The 21,590-nt window shown below is 36.4% G+C and overlaps 1 protein-coding gene across 4 annotated transcripts in view; it reads left to right on the top strand.

Moving 5' to 3' along the window:
• Window positions 1-21,590, top strand: part of tp73 (tumor protein p73) — a 46,245-nt gene continuing 24,655 nt past the window's right edge. For 2 of the 4 annotated variants that reach the window (XM_052108459.1, XM_052108460.1), the window contains exons 1-3: window positions 1-74; window positions 427-565; window positions 8,506-8,751. In XM_052108459.1, coding sequence (XP_051964419.1) covers window positions 16-74; window positions 427-565; window positions 8,506-8,751 — 444 coding nt within the window. In that variant the 5' untranslated portion in view covers window positions 1-15. Of the gene's footprint in view, window positions 75-426; window positions 566-3,069; window positions 3,298-5,909; window positions 6,045-8,505; window positions 8,752-21,590 lie in introns of those variants that run through there. The other 2 variants (XM_052108462.1, XM_052108461.1) reach the window with 2 other exon arrangements.

Here is a 21,590-nt window from a genome sequence, read left to right on the forward strand (position 1 = left end):
TATCTAACATCCAAGATGTCCCAGTCATCCACCGCTGATGAGGGTACAACCTTTGAACACTTGTGGAGTTCCCTGTGAGTTTATTTACCTGCATTTGCATCCATTTATTGATCTGAATTTCATGCATTTAAAATTTTAAGCATTTGAATCTAGTGCAAATTAATGAAACCACCTTGCAGTTTGATGCTTGAAATGTCATGTCAATTGTCTGTCACATATTTTATCATCAATAATGTCTCTGAAATCAGCAGTCTTGAATGTAAAGCAAATATTCAAGGGTTTATTTGAATATTCAAATATATATATATATATATATATATATATATATATATATATATATATATATATATATATATATATATATATAGCAAATCTTTTCCATGAGCTTTAATATGGAGCTGTAATGCACGGTATCCCTTTCTATAGTGAGCCCGACAGCACATATTTTGAGCTTCCTCAGACAGGACACTCAGGGGACAGGATGGCTTCTAGTAGCCAGCCCAGCAACCGCGCTGAAGTCTGCATGGACGTCTACCACATGAGAGACATGAACGACAATGTCATGGTAAGAGGCAGATCTAAAACTCTCTAAAAGGCAGATTTGTGTCAACCAAATAATTGAAAAAGCTTGCAAACAGAATGAAATCTCAATCTCATTTTAGTCCAAGAGAAGTGAATGCAGCTTTTCAAAATATTGTGTTTTGCTTCTAATTGATCGTTAATAGCCACAAGTCAGAACAAAAATCAACCAGTAATACTTCAATTAGTTTAGTTGGTTGGATTTCCCAACTTGTCCATCAGGATATCCTCCTCAGCCCCTGGTTTCCCTCTGCTGTGCTGTTTTTCCCTCCCTTTGGACTCTGTAGTGGGCCAGAGGACATGAGTGGAGGGTGTATTGGGAGGTTGTGATGCCTTAATTAGAGAGAAAATCCAAGCCAGGAACATGACACCTGCTGCTGCCTCCCAACTGGGGCACACGCGCCAGGAAACAGAGAGAGAGAGACAGAGATACAGAGAGGTGGATGGAAGGATGAGCATAGGATAGTGGGGTAAAACAAACAAACACATGCCTCGGGCACTTTACACCCTAAAATAAAAAAAGAAATATATTTTTTGCATAAAGAAATACATTTATTGACTGTTTTTAGGAGCATTAAGATTGCAACTGCACGTAATTTTATGACAATTAAAGGAATATTCCGGGTTCAGTACACGTTAGTCTCAATCAACAGCATCTGTGGCATAATGTTGATTACCACAAAAATTAATTTAGACTTGCCCCTCCTTTTCTTTAAAAAAAAAAAAATCGAGGGTACAGTGAAGCACTTACAATGGAAGTGAATAGGGGAAGGTTTTTACGGATTTCAAGGAAAACATGTGAAGATTACAAATTTTACACTTGCGTAAATCTTTCTGTTAAAAATCTGAAGTGTATTATTTGAGCTGTAAAGTTTTTAAATAGTTGTTTTTGCTGTCCTTTTGGGTTCCCGGTTTACCGATTTATGTCTTCTTGGCAATGAAGTTGTAAAATTGGATATAATTTACTTTTTAACTTCTGAGACAGTCAATCCGCGCATCTTATCACGTGGCTCGTTGTGCATGACACCGCGGAGACTCATAGCATGTGGAGGCTCATGCTACTCTCTGCAATCCACGCACAACTTACCACATGCCACATTGAGAGAGAGAACCACTAATCATGACCTTGAGGAGGTTACCCAATATGACTCTACCCTCCCTAGCAACCAGGCCAATTTGATTGCTAAGAAGACTTGGCTGGAGTCACTCAGCATGCCCTGGATTCAAACTTGCGACTCCAGGGGTGGAGATTTTTGCATTTTAAAGAAAAGGAGCAAAGAGACTAAATATTTTTTTTTCTTTTTTTTCTTTTTTTGTAGTACTCATAATTCTTCATTTATGATGATTCTCATCAAACTCATATTACTGTATTACATAATTGTTTTTACCATATAAAGGAAACTATTCAGTGTTTTTTTATTATTAAATAAGCATATTTTAAAGGCAGTACAATGAAGTCACTATGATATTTTTATCCACTAATTTTCAATGGGTTTTGGTTGCTAGGGTGCACTAAATGGTTGCTAGGGTGTGGCTAAGTGTTGTCCAGCATTATATTTAAAGGCTCCTTGCTGGTCTGAGTCAAATAAGCCAAAGTTTAAGTCTCTACGATGTTGTGGTGCAGAGATATGTGTTTTGATATATGGTTGCTAGGGTAAGTCCATCTGGTTGCTAGGCAGTTTCCAGGATGATACTAAAAAGGCTGCTTGCTGGACATGTTACAAGAAATACTTTCATCTTGTATAAATACTTTACGATTTGAATAATATATAAATATATATTTTTTTTCAAATACAGGTATGAAAATATATATATATTTTTTTACATAGCTGTATTGAGGATAATGGTACAGTTCCAAAAATTTTAATTGTCCTAATAACAGGCTTTAGTTTCTTTCTGAATAACTCTCTTTTGTACTTCTTTTTAATTTTAGGTGAAATTTGAGAAATCAAACTGCTGTGAAATTTTGTCTAAAAGAAGTCCTTATATCATTTTGTGCATTTCTTAGCAATCTGTCTGTATTTTGACCTTCTGCCTCTGCTGTGAATACACTATCTGTTTAGGACACATGGATTTTCTCTGTATTGAAATGTTTTTCCTGTTTAGAATTGGACATGCGTTTTCAAGAACATATTGATTTACAAGTGTTTGCTTGTCTTTCTCTAAGCATCTCCTAACAGTTGCACGCACTGATCTAAAATGACCTGACTCTCAAGGAAAACTGCTCAAACCAGTTGGTCATCCCCATTTTTTTTAGATCTAGCAATGAAAAGTGTAGTTAATCTCCAAATCCTTGCTGATAATTGATCATTTAATTGGAAATGCGGAACAAACTAATGGTCCCCTTGAAACAGAAGTTGCTATAGTCTAAAACACAAGTGGGCAAGTCTAGGCCTGCTCTTTTAGTTAATGAATAGTCATGAGGCCAAAAAGTGGGAGGGCCAAAGATTTGTTGTTGGCTGCATCTAGAAGCTGACAGGGCGAGTAGAACTGGCAGAAAATCTGAAAAAGCAACCTATAATCCGTTATCTTTCCGGGAGTTGTTGTGTGAAGGTGGTTTTACTCAGTGCATCAAAGAAGTGAGACTTGGGGAACTCACCTGTTTTCGTTGTGAGGTCACATGACCAGACCAGCGGGAGTATCTCCCCTGTCTTCTGCCTGCCTTGCGGGATCGCTACAATGCTGTGTATCAATGACCTGCCTCATTCCTACAGCACGGTAGGCGAGCAGTTTCACAACGATTCATTTGATTGTTCAGGAGCAATATTCATTTATAGCTTGTGAAGATATAAAGCCATTTTAGAGAGAGCAAAGTACTTTTCTATTTTAATATATTTGTTTCATTTTGAATCAAATTGGTCATGAATTATTATTATGTATTATTATTGATTAAATTAACTTTAATTTATTAACTGATACGTTAAGGCTCCATATTTTGAAAAGGCACTATGTGATAAGGCTTTTCAGTGTTTATTTTTGGTATATTTATAGTATTATAGTAAGACATTTATATTGTATTTTTATATATATATATATATATATATATATATATTAAGATTAAATGTCTTGTTATATATTTGATAAATTATTATTCATTTTTAAGGCTGTAATAACACAAATACTGTATAAAACTAATAGTAGTTGACTTATAAACGGCATAGATTTCTATTATGAATTATGCATGGAAAAGTTGCCTTACTGAAATTCATGTGATGTTAACTTTTAATTTGTGCAATTCAAATAAAAATGTATCTATGGAGCTGCACAGAAAACACTTCTAGGACAGACACCTGTTGACTTTCCTTCATGCGCATGACATTGGTTGTGGTTTTTATAAATTGAGTTGAATTTGGGAAATAATGTTTGGTGAAAGTAGCAAAGTTAACGTTTAATTTGGTTTTAGTTATGTTGTGTAATTCAGTTCACTGAGATATGGGTCTTTTAGATTTCTGAAAACTAGATTTGAATTAAGCTAGTGTAGTCCATTTTTAGATTTGCAATCTTGTTTTACAGGATATAAAGTGAACTGGTAACATACACCTACAGTATTTAGGATGTCCTGGCAAAGTTGCATAAACTCATTGGGTTATTAACAAGATGTAGGTATGTCAAATAGATGCTTGGTGATTGCAGCAAAGCTATAGAAACATCAGCAGATGGAGCTGTTCTTCTCTTTGTAAAGCCCACAGACATTTCATACTCTGTTGAGTGCATTTGACAGAGATCGAAGTCAAAGACGCTTTGAAATATTCCATTGAAAAATTTGCTTGTTGTCCTACAATATTCTGGCATTTCACTTTCAGGAAGTGTCATCTTATGCTTTTGGTCGTGTTTTTCCAGCACTTTTTTGGCTTACTTTTGGGACTTTTTATTATTGTTTTGTTCTTGCACATTAGAAAGTCTTTTACACAGTCAACAGTGAATGAGAGAATAAATGTTGAATTGCTAAATGTATTAAAAATATTTCCTTATGGATACACATTACACACCTATGTATAGGACACACAATGCTTCTGTTCTGTTTCAGCTTGTCATAGAGCATGTTAAGGCTTAGATATGAGACACACCTGAGTGAGTGCGTGTGCGTGTGCGTGTGTGTGTGTGTGTGTGTGTGTGTGTGTGTGTGTGTGTGTGTGAGAGAGCATGTATTTTTCACTTTGTGGGGAACAAATGGCCCCATAAGGATCGTAAAACCTGACATTTTTGACATTGTGGGAACAATTTGTCGGTCCTCATGAGGAAAACAGCTTATAAATCATACTAAATTATGTTTTTTGAAAATGTTAAAATGCAGAAACGTTTTTGTGAAGGTTAGGTTTAGGTGTAGGGTTAGGTTTAGGGTATAGAATATAAAGTTTGTACAGTATAAAAATCATTATGTCTATGGAAAGTCCCCATAAAACATGGAAACCCAATGTGTGTGTGTGTGTGTGTGTGTGTGTGTGAGTGTGTATTTATCAAATGTCACCATAAGGATAGTAAAACCTGACATTTTTGACCTTGTGGGGACATTTTGTCGGTGTGTGTGTGTGTGTGTGTGTGTGTGTGTGTGTGTGTGTGTGTGGTTGACTTTTTTACTTAGGGAAATCCCCCTAATTTAGAAATATTTGTGCAGTCTACATGACATCATCCTCATATTTACTGTTAGAGATTTGAACAAACCCCTACACCCCTACACCTATTAAATGTGTTCTGTTATTTGCTTGTGTTACAGACATGAACGATACCTCAAAATGTGCGGCGTGTTAAAGAGAGGCGTGAATTCAGTTTTCGTCTGACGTGTGATAGTATAACGGGTGAACAAATATCTCATGGAAGAAAGTAACATCAGCAATATCAAGGAACCAGAATATTGTAGAGATATGGGGGTGGGATCTTTTGACTTCGGCCAGTAAGTAACCACATAGCAACCACCCAGAACAACCAGTTATATGCTAAAATGCTCAGAAACCCCTATTAACCATAATACAACATGCCAAAAAAACCTTAGAACACCTTAGAAACCAAATAGCAACATTCTGGCAACCACCCACAACACTGTAGGACCATGGTTTAGAGTTTTACATGGGCAAGTACCACTCAATTCTGAAGGAATCACAAAAAAAATCTAGTTTTCTATTACAGTAATGTTGGCTTGAAAAAATGTCTTCCAACAAGAACACACTTGTGTATGTGCTGTCTGACTGCTAGCATGCCATAATTAGGACAATATGTGGTTTGTGTCCACTGTCCCTCTTGACTCCACCCACTCTCATTCACTGTCCACAAGGACCATGACTCCATAGAGGAGAGTTCTTAGGGAGCTACATCATCCCCTCTGAAATGCAGAGATGAATGTCAACCATGTTTTACTCACTAAGGTTCCTGTGGGTTTATCACAGTATCGCTTGACTTTAGAGGACATATGGACTTTAGAGGACATTTTCTTGACATATGTACTTGGTCAAGAAAAAAAAAGAAAGAAGGTAAAAATGTTTTTCTTTGCTTGACTAATATAGAAGCTTGTTTATATCTCATTTCAATGGTCTAAATGATATGTAAGAATCATTACCCATCAGGCTTTTGTGCTGCTTTATGTGTGATCATCATAAAGGGAGAGTTCACCCAAAAATGAAAATGATCTAATTATTTACTCACACTCATGATATCCCAGCTGTGTATGACTTTCCTTCTTCAGCAGAACACATTTGAAGAAAAATTGAAAAATATCTCAGCTCAGTAGGTCCTTAAAATGCAAGTGAATGGAGATTTCTCTTTTGAAGCTCCTAAAATCACAGACAGTCAGCAAAAACGTCATCAATACGACTCCAACAGTAAAATGAATGTCTTCTAAAGCGATACGGTCACTTTTGGTGCAAAAAAAGATAAGTATTTAAGTACTTTTTAACTATAACCCAAGGTGAGGGTAAGCTTCACGAGACCTCTCGTGTGATGTATCCACATTGTCATGATACAGACGTAATCTCACTTTGTTGAGACATCCAGGATGAGCACACAAGCACACCATTGTGAGTAAATAAACAGATAAATACAGATCTAAACCAAAAAAAACTAAGCTTCTATGCAGAGTTCCTCCTTCTCACTTGTAAACAGCACTGCTCTACCAGCTGTGACCCACATGTGTCAGTTGTCAGGTGTTTAAAATGTCAATGCGATTATGTACCATGCACGTACTGCTGCTGACAGGAAGCATTATTTAGAGTAAAATAAAGCTTAAATATTTATATTTTTTGCACCAAAAGCTATTGTGTCACTATAGATAATGTTTATGCTAACAGTCGGTGATATTTTTAGCTTCAAAAGAGTAATCCCTATCCACTCTGATTTTAAGGACAAATAAAAATTACTTCAAATGTGTTCTGGTGAAGAAAGAAAGTCATACACACCTGGGATATCATGAGGGTGAGACAAAAATTTTATTTACATTTTGGGATACTATCCCTTTAAGAAATGTTTTGGTAATAATTGTGGTATTTCTGATCAATTTATTTGCTTAAAACTCTTTCTAAGATAATTTCTGAAGGGTGAAGATGTGGTGCTTGTGTATGCAAAACGTGTCGCCACAATACTATGTGTTGTGGGTGGTTTCCAGGGCACTGCTAAGTGCCTGTTCTTAGTGGTTGCTAGGGTGTTGCTAGATAGTTGTTTGGGTTTCTAGGCGGTTGTTGGGTGGTTGCTTCCCAGCACAAGTCAAGAGAGCACAACTGCTGGTGTCAATTATATTCTGGTCTCAAGAAATAGCTTTCGATGCAGGTCTCTGGCATTTTTTCCACCTGTTTTATTGTCTGGTGTGATATGAAGTTTAATACTAAGGGTAATTTTTAGGGATTTTTCACGCTTGCATAAAGGCATACGTTGTAACTAAATTATTTAACTTCATCATCCTAATCCTAGTTTTGAAATAGTTCATTTTCAAACTGAAATGCGTAATTTTAGGAAATCAACATGTAGCTTCCAAATGTTCATATACCATGAAATCTACCCCATTCTAATGAATTATTGGCACGTGGCATCCTCCATCAAACATAATTTTTTCAATTTTTTTCTTTTTCTCCCAATTTATCACGTGGCTCGTTGTGCATGACACCACGGAGACTACCGACATGTGGAGGCTACTCTCCACGATCCACGCACAACTTACCACGCGCCCCATTGAGAGCGAGAACCACTAATCGCGACCAAGAGGAGGTTACCATATGACTCTACCCTCCCTAGCAACCGGGCCAATTTGGTTGCTTAGGAGACCTGGCTGGAGTCACTCAGCACACCCTGGATTCGAACTCGTTTGGTTAAGGGTTGGGATTAGGGTCAGGGTGTAAAGTTAATAAAACATGCATTCCTGTTGATTGTTTTACATCAACAACTAAAAATACAACTCGCTTTTGGAGCCACCCTGTAGACATTTCATCTCAATAACACTTCCAGCTTCGGCCACTGGGGGCAGAATTTCGGTAAGCACAGACCGATTTCAGTAGCAGAAATATCAACCTAATGTCACCGAACACAATGTGATCAGTCTGTTTCTACGCCACTAGTGTCCTCAAATAATGCAAAAATGGACTGTTGTCAAACTGTTTTCCCAAATACTCCCCCCTGTATTCTGCTGGTTAAAACACTTCCCTCAAAGAAATCACCTATCGCCTGCAAGCGCAAAACATGGAGGCACTTGTGTATTTTACAATTTGACAACGGACAGTTTACGGTTGTGTTTTACAACCTACCTTTCCCCTGGAGGCATAGCTTCTTCCCACATACTTCCCAACACAGTGTAACTGGAGCTCCAGGAGTGGAGTGGATGGTTGCAAACTCCTCAACTTGTTTCTTATCTCCTCCTTCTTTCCTCAACTCTGTGCCTCCCTCCTTTACCTGTCACCCTCCCACTTCTTTACCTGTCTCACCCTCCTTCTCTTCTCTATCCCCATTCAGTCTCAGTACAGCCTACTGAGCAGCAGTATGGAACAGGGTTTGGGGAATCGAGCGGCTTCGACCAGTCCTTACAGCTCCGAGACCACCTCCAACGTGCCAACGCCGTCACCCTACTCCCAGCCAAACTCGACCTTCGAGGCCATGTCTCCAGCCCCGGCCATCCCCTCTAACACAGACTACCCTGGGCCGCACAACTTTGAGGTGACCTTTCAACAGTCTAGCACCGCCAAGTCAGCCACCTGGACGGTGAGTAGAACATCTCGCAGCTCCGGTGCAATTGTACCACGTGAGCAATGCTGTCAATATTATTCACAAACCCATATTGACTGACACACTTCCTGTCAAACTCCAAATGTAACTTTTTCTTTTCTCTTGTTTTTTGTATACACATCCCTTTCTCTTTCTTTCTTTCACACTTTCTTTCGCACTTTCCTTCTCACTTTCTTTTTCATATTTTTTCACTTTCTTTTGCACTTTCCTTTACATTATTTTCCTACTTTCTTCTTTCTTTCACACATTCTTTTACACTTTCCCAATGTATTTCACATTTTCACTCTTTTGCACTTTCTGTCACACTTTTCTCACACTCTTTTGCACTTTATTTTGCGCTTTCACACTTTTTGACTTTATATCACACTTTTTTTTGCACTTTATGTTGCATTTTCACACTTTCTTTTTCACTTTTTCTCTTTCTTTTTTCACAATTTCTTTCTTTCTGCTCTCATTTAGGCTTAGTTCCCTCTATTGTCCTTCTTTTAACATGTTTCTTAAAATGAAATAGCTGTGTAAATGCTTTCCTAATTATTCTCTTTCTTGGTTAGTTTACACCACGTGTATGTTAACGATTGTAGTTTTTAATGTAAACCGCCATCTTTTTTTTATTATTATTTTTTATTTAATCAATCATTAAAAAGTTTGAAACCTCGCCTCAACAAAGATGTTTTGACTAATACCTTTTGGAAGTCTCAAGTTTGCTTGATTTTTAAGATGTGTCTTGGTCTATCATATGGAAGTTATATGCACGCTTTAAAGAACTAGGCTACTCTGATTAAGAAGCTGAATTTGTGATATTTTTTATGCTTTTGTTTTATGTCAGATATAGAGGAATTTGCCATTAGTGAACCAAGGCACATCTGGATAATGCCATTTTAAACTCTATTGTACACTGAACAAATTAGAAGCAATTTTCACCTCAAGGATCCATTTCTACTTGATCTAACCCGTAACAATGACTTTTGTTGGTATAAACACATTTTTCAGGTTAATTTAGTCAGATTGAAAAATATTTTTAACTTGAATAAACAGTTCATTTAGATGTTACCATATGAAACAACCTGACAAAACGTTTTTTTGCAGTGTAGTGATTTTTGCATGTTACGGTTATGATATGCTAAGGTGTTCAAAGTCGTTTTTATGATGTTTCTGTGTGGTTGCTAGAGCGTTCTGGGTGGTTGCTTGGGCGTTGATTGTTAGGACATTGCTAGATGGTTGCTTACTCAGTCAAACGTTTCTTTGATATTCTGCTCTCTAGATTTGGCTTGGGTCGCTCCTTCAATTAGGGGATTTTTTTTCATGTCTCTTTCATCATCCACCAGGTAACAATCCTCAGTCTAATCTCTTAGAAAAGTCACAGCACACCTCTCCTCAACAAGCCGCACAAGTCAAGGTATCATTCAGGTCTGTAGTGCAAACATTGTGGGTTGAGTCATGTGCTGATTTTTGAGCAATAGTAATTGTCTGAGCAATTCTTACAGTGATGCTTGCATTTGACTTGTATTGTGCTTTTGTGGGGTCCACAGAGGGAGGGAAAAAATTACATTAATGCCAAGCAGAGAGTCTTGAAACCAGAGCAGTCATTGTTTCTCCCCATGTTGAGTGTCGCCGTTCAGAAAGGTGCTACATCAGTCTGTCATAGTGTTGACCCTCTGAAACAGGAGATGAGGCTCTTTCCTGTGTCGGGCGGCTCTTAGGCTGTTTGTTGGATGAAGTCAGGCGTGAGTCTTGCTCTCTGACTTTATGTGGAAGTGTAAGGTGATAGCGGTACCAGGAAGGTGAGTGCTATGGCCATCACTCAGTGTCTGCCTGTGAAGACTGTCACCTTTGACGTGTCACGTTCCACTCTATTCTCAAAGACTGGGGCTCTGTCAGCAGCAATAACAAGAGGAGAAGCTACCAAAATGGGCAGGACTGAGTTACAAGTGCAGATTGCTGTTTACGGTTAAGGAGAAGTGAAGCAGGTCCTACATTTGAGCATTAGGCACCTCTGTTAGGATCATAGTAGCAAAGCTAAAGAATGATACTGCCACATACAGTACAATGAATCTTGTCGTCTCTATATTGAATTTCCCATTCTAAATGGAACTGCATATCTGTTTTCACATATGCTTGATATGAAGGTCATAGTCCAAAAGTGTGAGACCACTAATGTAAATGATTTTGCTTTACCGTACTTTACTATATTTATTTCATAATAGATCATTCTGTATTATCAGACTAACAATTTGAGTTAAAAGTTGAATTACAAAATGAATATTCATTTCAGAGTGTCTTAGGATTTGGTTTGCCATTTGCTTTAATGTCAGCAAGCACTTGCGCTCATACCTGATGGATCTTAAATTTCTCTCTTTATTCCCCTTTTTTCAATTTCAAGGTTTGAATTAGATTTTGTATTACAGATTTTCAGTGTGGTCTTGGACTTTTGGACCCAACTGTATAACTATAACCCATAAGTAACCCAGTCTCATGACAAGTTATAATAGTATAAGATGGTAAATAAAAAATGTACTGGTGGGTTGTACAAAAACAAAAAAATTTCACTCCCATAGAGAAAAACCCCTAACCACAACCCCATGATTAATTGGAAAATCACTGTTCTGTACCATAGAAGAAAACATGAGAGTTTGGATTGAGACAAGGTAAGTGTATTCCAGGTTATTGACATATATCAGTCATTTGTATTGCAGAAATAAATATGAAATGAGGAACCAGATTTGTACAGTAATTTTGTTTCATAAAGGGATAGCTCATCCAAAAAACGAAAATTTTCTCATCTCTTGCCATCCCAGATGTGTAAGACTTTCATCTGCAGAACACAAATTAAGCTCAGTATTTCAGCTCAGTAGGTCCATACAAAGCAAGTGAATGGTGATCAGACCTTTGTAGCTCCAAAAATCACATAAAGGAAACATAAAAGTAATCCATAAGACTCAAATGGTTAAATTCATATCTTCAGAAGCAAAATAATAGGTGTGGGTGAGAAACAAATCAATATTGAAGTCCTTTTCTTTACTCTAAATCTCCACTTTAACTCTCTGATGTGAATGTGAAACTAAACAGGCACCACTTGTGACTTTTTAGATGTAAAAGTGAAAGTGAAAGTGGAGATTTAGAGTAAAAAAATGACAAAAAAAAAGACTATTATATTTCTTGTCATGTCAGATCCTTTTTTTTCATTCGAATGAACCTAAAATACATTTTCTAGTATTGTTTCTAGCTGATGTAACATGACAAAAGTGCTTCTGATCAGTTAACAAAATAATGCAAAATAAGTCAATGAGTCAATGATGTGACCCCTTCTTATTCTGTCCATTAGTATTTTTTTACTTTTAAAATACTTAAAATGCTTTTAAAAGTAGTATGCATATGTATTACCTCTAAAACATATATATATATATATATTTACATTTAAAGTGTGGGACTGTCCACCCATAACTTCTCTTTTAGAAATCTCTCAAAACGTTTTTGAACTTTTAATGTTGTCATATTTGGCATCATTCTGTAACTGTTCTGTATTACTGAAAACTCCGATACATGTGCATTATTTACAAAATATTACATAATGTAATGTTGTCTGCTGATGATTGTTTTACAAAATATCATGTGGTTTTGATTAGAAATTTCAGAAGTGTAATAGAAGTCTTGAAAAAAGTGTAGAACATTCTGAGAATGTCATTCAGCCGACTGTTTTCGTCTACAGAACAGAGTACGGCTAATTTAAGTTTGTGTAAAGAAAAGACATATATAGGTCTAAAAAAAAAAATTTGTTTGATAACTAATTTTTTTAATTTAATGCTTTATTCATTTGGTAATTTATTGAATTTAATACAGGGAATTTTGCTGGCATTTTTTCAAAAGTAAGCTGAACAATCATTTATAGAATTGGGCTGTTAGTGTTCAAAAAAGGAACACTGATGCTTTTCACATTTTTTTTATTTAAAACATCTTTGTGCACTGAAATGATATGTTTTTGGTATTATGGGCTAATTCCATGACTGCTGTCTATTATGTTGAACGGCGTGGAAAAACAACTTATATAAACAGTTGTCTACATGATAAAATGAATCAAAAACAGTGGCCATTCATTTGTTCTCCGTGCACTTGTCGATGTATATACAAGATATTTGAAGTGTCTTGCTTGCAGCATCGGATCTATATGCTATTTAGATCAATCCATAATCATGTAGAATAAATTGGCTTTCAAAGATTGTGATCTTGTCATCATGATTAACACAGACTAACGATTGGTGTAAATTCTGTCATGTGACACTATATTTTTGGTTTCCAAACCAGTTTTTCGTGACATTTGAAGTATCGACACAGAATTTATATGCTAGAGTTGAATGGAAAACTACTATGTCAACTCTTGTGAAATTTGAGCAATATTTAGCATTTCCATCAGCTTTATTGTGATGCGCTAAAAGTTTTTTAGCAAAAAATCCTTGAATGGAAATACTTTCTCCTATGCCCTCTTAATATGCAGAGACAGCTATGAGAAAATCATTTGTAGGTTGATTTTCATGAATCATGTGGCTCATCGGGGCTTTCAAAACATTGTTTGTTTGTTTGAGCATACTGACTAGCCCAACACTGCATCATTGAATCAAACAATGGCGTGAGTTTGGGGTGGAACTATTTGTTTTTTGACCAATGACAGATAAGAGAAGTGTTTAGTATTATTTGTGCAGTTCAGATTGCTGATGTGAGAGCTCTAAAATTACACACTGTACCTTTAAATGCAAAGCAGAATAATCTTTTATCGGGTTTTGGAGAGTATATCTCTAAAAGAGGGTAATAAAATCGGTCTAAATAAATGAGTGCTGTTTTCATCAGTAAGATTGCATTTTTAAATGTGGATAAGTCTAAAATTAAATTAAAGTATTATTTTTGTCTTCATAAGGTTATTGCTCATAACTCAAAATGTTGTAACCTCAGGACCAAATGTCCATTACAAAAAGACAAGACGCTGCTTGTCTAGCTACTTTCTTGCTACAGTTTTTAGTTTCACCAAGTCTTAAGACCATTTAAATGTTTACTTTATCCTCCAAAAGAAAAAGGGGGGCAAAAATTACCAAGGATTATTGCCAAAATATGCAGAATGTCAATCTATTCTCAAACTGAGGGAATTTCCAGGCAAAGTACAAAGGCTTTTGGGCTGAGGATATGTGGGATTACTGTGTAAGTGGAAAGTGACTCACTGTGTGGCAAACTGAAGGGTTAAAACACAGCGCTTCTTGGTTTGTGTAGCCTTGGGATGCTTTTGGAGAGTCATGGGGGCATATTGAATGTAATCTTCTTGATCCGCAGTGTGCTTCTCACAGCTACCTGAAACATCAATCCTCTTAACCAAGCTGATGGATAAACCATTTGTGAGTTCTGAGTATTACACCATCCTCTGTGAATTGTGGTAATGTTTCCAATACTGTTCTCCAGCCTTCCTCATGTGTTTGTGATGTTATTATACTAATCATTATTTTAATAGGTAAAAAAAACAAAGTCACAACTACACGTAATCTACTCATTTAAAGGAATAGTTCACACAAAAATGAAAATCATGTAATCATTTGCACACACACACACATGTTGTTCCAAACCCGTATGACTTTCATTCTTCCATGCAAAAAACAAAAAGAGGTGTTATGAAAGCTGTTTACACTCTTATTTTTCATACAATGGAAAGTGAAATGGGACAGATGCTGTCGAGCTTCAAAATTGACAAGTATCATAAAAATTTTACAAAAGTAGTCCATATATAAGACTAAAGAGCATTTTACACCGAACGGTCAGACAAAGAAAGCGAGACAAAGAGCAGAGGAACAGTTCAAAGGATTTATTAACAATAAATTGTAACTTCAACTGGGCTAGTGAAAAGTGGAGAACCCGGCACTGGCTGCAGTTAGTAGGAGATAGGTTTTCATTGATGCATGCGTGCCAAAGCCGCACAGTGAGCAGATCCGTGACGAATCCTCTGTGAAGAGTGTGTAGGTGCACAGCAGACTGGAAGGTAACCACATGCCTCACACGCAGAGATGGGCAACCAAACAGATAACATGGGTTTGGAACAACATAGTGGTGAGAACATAATCACAGAATTGTCATATTTTTGGGTGAGCTATTTCTTTAAATGTTCAATGTCCCTGTCCCTGTCCTTGGTTCTGAACTTCTCTGTTCACTCCACGTGTGTGTGTTTCCTAAATGACTTTATAGTGCTCCTAAAGGCGATGCTTTCTTTATCACTCAAAACCCTCACTATAAACGGACTTTGTCAGAGTCAGTTTCTGCTTGTTTCCTTAATCATGTCTGTTTTTGCCTAGGCTTTTGCCTTTGTGCTGTTTTAGGGCCCCGATTATGGTATGATATCACTGAGTGAATCATAAAAACGAATTGTTCATTAGAGATAAATGTTGAAAAGCTCACTCTCAAATGTACATTGCAGAGGCTTAAAGCAAGAGCTGTCATAAGGGATGAAAATGAGTTCTGACACCTCAGCTTTTCCAATAAAGACCCCAACACTTTTTTTCCGTTGTTGGCATATAAGTAGGGCAAGCCTGAACACGCTTTTGTTCTGGAGCATTTGAGGCTGCTCTTCTTAGCTTTTACCCTCATAGTCAGTAAGCGGGTCTAAACACGCCCCAGAGCCTGCGCATCCTTCCTCTCGAAAAGACAAAACCTATACAATTCATGAGGGGGATTTTATGCAAATACTGCACACAAACTTTGCTTGCTCCCTTGGTCTGTTATTTTTACAGTTTGGTTCTTCCTTATTCATATGACCTAAATACGTAAACACAATCATCAAAAGCACATTAAATACATTTAAAAAATATTTTAGCCCAATTTTAAGATTTACGCATTTCAGTTTCATAACAAAATGTTATCAAATCGAATTGCATAATCTTGAACAAAATAAAATGAATAAAACTTACATTTATAGAAGTTTTATTCATTTAATTTTTTTTAAGTTTACGCAATTTAAATTGATGGAATTTTTAAATTGAAATGCGTAAATTTTAAAAATAGGCTTAAATATTTTTGGAATAAACATACATGGGGTTCTTCAACATCGGGCACTTTAACCACTGTGGACTCCTACAAAGTAAAGTCTCAATTAAATATATATATATATATATATATTTTTTTTTTTTTTTTTTTTATCTAACACTAACAATGTCCAACAGTGTTTGTACATGCATCACAGGAGATAAAAAAAAAATTATAATAAAAAAAACAATTCTCACCATTTTCAACACATCTCAAATTCTGTATTTGCGTTTAGTAGAAGTCTGTGCTAAAAATGAAGCTGATGGAAATTATTATTTTTTATTTTTTTAAATAAAATGGCCAACTAATTATTCTTGCTAAGGCTAATGTCAAAGCTAACATTTTATGTATCCAAAAATACACACATATTTTCACATTTTTTGTGTAATTTGGCAGAATTACAGCTTGAACGGAAGTGAGGCAGATAAAAGTACTCTGCTTAAAAATTATATTTACACTGAAGTTTTCTGTAAACATCACTTTTTTTTCTCTTGTGTTTTCATCTCAAGCATGCTCTTCACCAGTACGCTTGTCGACTTGGTAACGAGAACATTTTTAAAAAAAAACTTATAGAAATCATTATCACAAATTAAATATTGAAGTGTATTATGTTTATTTCATTCTGTGTTTAGATTATCATCATTTTAAACATTTCATTATTTGTATTTTAATAATGGATTTTCATAGGTTAATATTGAAAGTCTTGGTCTGCCACAATGCAAAAACAAAACAATCTATATACTGTATGTATAAATTGCATATAAACGTACCAAAAATAAATGATGAAGGCCTGTCCAATTTATTGTCCATTTTAATGTGACCCTCATATAACAAAAATAAATCTGTTCTTTTTAATAATAATCAACCCCTGAGACATGAAATTGCCCACATTTAAAGAAACACCCATATACAGGTATGAACTTAAGATCTTGGTGTTGAATTAAAAGAAATGCCAACACAGTATTCATTTAGTGAATTCAGATTAAACTGGAACACTCAAAAACAGTTTTGCTTCACTTTAATTATAATTTGGAGCTAAATGTTCTAACGTTGAGTAATTCAACAAAACAAAAATAGTTTTAAGAAAAATGGGTTGCCTCTCCCTTTAAACTAGAATACTTGTTTCCACATGTCAGCAAAATATTGCAGCAAACTACAAAGTCAGGCTCTTAAAATATTTCGAAATCAATTATGTACCTTGAACTGACGAGGCTAACAGTTTCTTTCTGTGTGAATCTGAAAAACTTCAGAATAAATGTGATCAGTGTGTGAACAGCTAGAAAGGATTGAAACTTAACCTACAATCTGCAATGTGGTTCGATTATTAAGATATTTCTGAAAATATCAAATTCTTGCTAATGGAATAGAGTTTCCATAATAAGACAAAATATAGCCAATTCTTCATCACCAGTAAGTAAGTGATAATATACAGTCACTTGATCATTTTTGCAAACTAAACTTTGTGATCAACCCGAAGGGATTTATTTTGTGATTCATTTATTTTTTTATTGACATTTTAAAGTACAAAACAGAGATTTTGTAGGTTGTGTATTAACATTATTTAATGTAATTCTATATTCATATGGTTGTGAATTGTGAAATAGACACTAAAATGCCTGAAAAACCTACCATAATTATTTCAATAAAACACTGGCAACCACAGCTGTGGGTGCCAATATTTTATCTGAATTAATTTTAAAAATTTTTACACTGTGGCTGTCTGTACACTTATAAAACATCTACAACAAATAAATACATAAATGCACATGAAATATTGATTTGAGTTGAAATGTCTGAAGTTCAAGCATTAAACTCTACCTGGAATTTGTGGTCTATTAGCCAATTGGCTCACATGTGCAAGATAATTGGTCCTTTAACATATTTTCAGTTAGCAAGTCAACTTGTGTACGCTCTTTTTTAACATTTCAATTGCGCAGTTTTGCAGATAAGCCACTTTCACTGCAGCACGCTGTAAGAGTTTTTCTCTGAAACCCATCTCCACCCCAGCTCCACTTGTCTAAATCTGCTTCATGGGGATTGTATGTATTTCCCATGAGCCATGGACAATTGGAAATGCTACTGGAATCGTTACTCACTATGAATCAGTCCTGATAGTAGAAAGTGTTTAGATATAGAGTAATAATAGAGGAGAAGATCTGATAATTATGATGTTCAATAGCAGTTTAAAACCTTTAATGGATTAAAACCTTAGCCGTTCAACTTTAGCAAGGACAGTGCATACAGAAATGCAGGTGAAAGCAAATCTCATCACTGCTTACCTTGCCAGAGTATTACGAACAAGACCTGACTGGCTCATTTTAACATGTCTTGGACTATTTATTCTAACCAGCTGGGTTTTTCCCATCATTTTCAGACAACTTAGTAACAAAATATGTTATTTTTTCTTTGTGTAGAGTAAAACTGTTTCTCGCTCCGTGTCTTGGGAGGGAAACTGGAACAGTAGCACATGTGATTCTGGCTACAATTTCACAGCAGTTAGCATAGGCAGAACATTTGTGAATTTATTGTCGGAGATGGGGAGTTGGCTGAATTTGTCGGGGGGCGTGCTGAAACATGTCCATCAGGCTGTCAGACTCGTCATTATCACTTAGGCAGCCGAGCCTGCCCGAACGTGCACCTCTCCGATGCTCACCGTCTTCTTCCAGCCCATCATCTTATTCCACCTTATAACACTTATAACACAGTGCAGACGAACCATTTTTCGTCTGCACTGCAGGCGAGTGATGCGATGCAGCAAATCAAAAACGCGCGCTTGCAGGGAGTGATGATGTGCTATACTTGTAATGATTTTTATTACATTGTTTTTGTCATTAACACTTCTACCCGCACTTCTACAGACTTTTAAAGAAACAGTTCACCCAAAAATATCAACTCTGTGATCATTTACTCACCATTATGTCATTCCAAACTGGTATGAATGTGCTTTATAAAAAAGTGTTTCATGTGATAACATCTAGATTAACTGGATTTATTCAAGTAAAAAAATATTATTTAAGATGTCTAACCTGACAAAACTAATTTTAAGGGTTAGATCAGGCAGGAATAGCTTCAGAATTGTAATTTTACAATAAAGGTCCTTTAATGGTGCTTTGCAGTGCCTTAGGTTCAGTAGAAGCCTCTATTTATCCAACATGATCAAATAGGTAGTCAGCATATCGCTTCTGAATGTTCCAGTAGCGCGACCAATAGTGTGTTGCATCAGCAGCATGGGAGACCTAAGTTCTTGCCCTGTGTTGAAATCAGGAGGAAATCACATTTACAAAATCAGTGACGAGAGCGATTCGGAGGTTCCATTTTCCCTCTAAGATTACATTTTTACCTCACTAATGGTAAACTAGCTTTTGGTGCCTTCTGTCTGCATTTCACCCGAAAGCTAGAGCTCACATGTGCCCTTATGTTCAGAAACACTTCACACCTCAGCCACTGGGTGCAGCGGTTTGAATTTCGGTCAGCACAAAGGGAGTTTAGCTCAAGAAAAGTCAATCTACTGTTTTCTAAATCATTGTAAGATGTCTGTCTCACAGTGTGTATATTGTGTCATTATACATCTATTGGTAATTCCAAAAACCAAAATTCTGATCTGAAGAACCCATAATGAAACGTCAGTAACTCTTTTAATCTACAAAGAACCATATAGCTCAACACAGTTCTATGAACTGAAAACCCTTAATTTATCCAAAGTGAGTCAAGGCACATTCAAGACATACTTTTATCAGTCCTTGTGTTTCCTGTGAAACAAATTTATGATCATGGAGTTGCTACTGCTATGCTCTATCAGCTAGAAGAATAATCGTATTTTTCGGTTTTGACAGGTTTTTTTGTATATATATTTAAAGTGTAGATGGATTCAGTGTGAGACAATGGTGAGATGATGTGAATAAGTGTTTCACATGGGCGTGTTGAGACTTCTCCCTGTGCTCACAGATCTGCACCCAATGATTTATGCAGTCCTCCTGTGTGTGTTAGAGCATGTTATGTTACTCCTATACATCACTTCTCTCAATGTGAATGTAAAGTAGTAAAAAAGGTAGATAAACTCCATATCACACAAAATGGAGATTTTCAAACCACTTTTAGTTTAGATCTCCAGAACACACATTCATGAACTCTATAAATCACAAACAGTAGGTAGACTTGTGCAAAACACTGCCCCCAGTGGTAAGTGTTGTTGTGCTTACGGGCATGTGTGAGCTCCATTGTCTGGGTGTAATATCCATGTAGGGGTGCCAAAAGCGAGTTGTGAAGCGAGTTGTTTTTTGCTGTACAACCTGTAATACAGTGAGGAGGAATGCGTATTTTAAATGGCTGTGAACTGATTAAAAAAATGGAACAATATACAATATGTGTATCCACCTTCTGTGGCTCAGGTGGTAGAGTGGGTCGGCCGCTAATCGCAGGGTTGGAGGTTTGATTCCCGGCCCACATGACTCCACATGCCGATGTGAGGCAAGACACTGAACCCCAAGTTGCTCCCAATGGCAGGATAGCACCTTGCATGGCAGCTCTCATTGGTGTATGAGTGTTTACACAGTGTAAAGTGCTTTGGTAACCTCTAAAGTTAATAAAAGGCGCTATATAAGTGCAGACCATTTACCATTTGCAAGAAATTGATTAGTCATCATTTATTGTAATTAATTACATATTTACATGATAAAATGTAGGGTTATTTTGTGGATAGATATAATTTTTTACAGGTATTAATCTTTAATACAAGCATATGTATTCATATCATAAAATCAGTGGACATATTGTAATTACGACTTGGGCAAAATCTTCTGGGGTTTTCCAGAGGACTTTGTTTTAAAAATGTGATCAAATAGGCAGATTCAGTCCATATCAAACTTTATTGGCAAGAAAAACTTAAGTGTACATTGCCTTGCATTATTAGCCACTATACATACAGATTTAGAACATATTAAATGCTGAAGTTTAAAATCTCAAAACTATTATTTTCTCTGGCTGCTGTTCAGTCTCTTCAAGTATATCTGGCTGAAGCTTATCCTTATCACGTACATGCTGGGTGTCTCTCGGGCTGTTTCACATTTGAAACGGGTTCAGAATCAGAAGAAAGATAGTGAGCAGTTTTGCGTGATGCAAAGAGAGTATAACAACTTGTCTATCTCACTTGCCTGCTTGCGGGTGAATTCTATATTCTACACACAGTAAATCAGCTCCCATGTTTTTTATTTCTGGGGTATGAAGCGTGCACTGCTTCACACAATCAGTTTCTGTGTTAGGATCTGTAGTTGAGTCGAGAGTGTACCTCCTGAAAATTTACATGCCAATTTAAGCCACAGAAAGTGGGGAAAAACATTTGTGAAGTTTCACCTATTGAACAAAAGTGACTGGATTTGTTCCTGACAGGCAGTAGATGCTCTAGCCCTGCCCCAGCCTAATCGGAGGTTGAGTAGCCTGCCATGAACAACTCTGGACACCTTTCTCCTATCGCATGAAGTTTCAGGAAGTTTTTTCTTTACATTTTGTAAAAATATATAAATTCCCAGTCCTAATATTTAAGAAATTGTCCCCCAAACATTAAACCTAACCATCAGTGGATTAAAAGTGTAATGTTTGAGGGAAAAATGTAACCTTAGAATCTCCCAATCATTATGCGAATTCGATTACTTCCAGGTTTCTAGTTGGGATACGACCCCCACTTCTCCAACGCTACTGATGCTACGTGCTGCCAGTTGTATCACAGGGGAAGGTCAGAACACTAGAGCAGATGCATAAATGTCTGATAGGAG

The sequence above is a fragment of the Xyrauchen texanus genome, chromosome 37 (assembly GCF_025860055.1).
Source record: "Xyrauchen texanus isolate HMW12.3.18 chromosome 37, RBS_HiC_50CHRs, whole genome shotgun sequence".
In the NCBI taxonomy this organism is placed as follows: Eukaryota; Metazoa; Chordata; class Actinopteri; order Cypriniformes; family Catostomidae; genus Xyrauchen; species Xyrauchen texanus.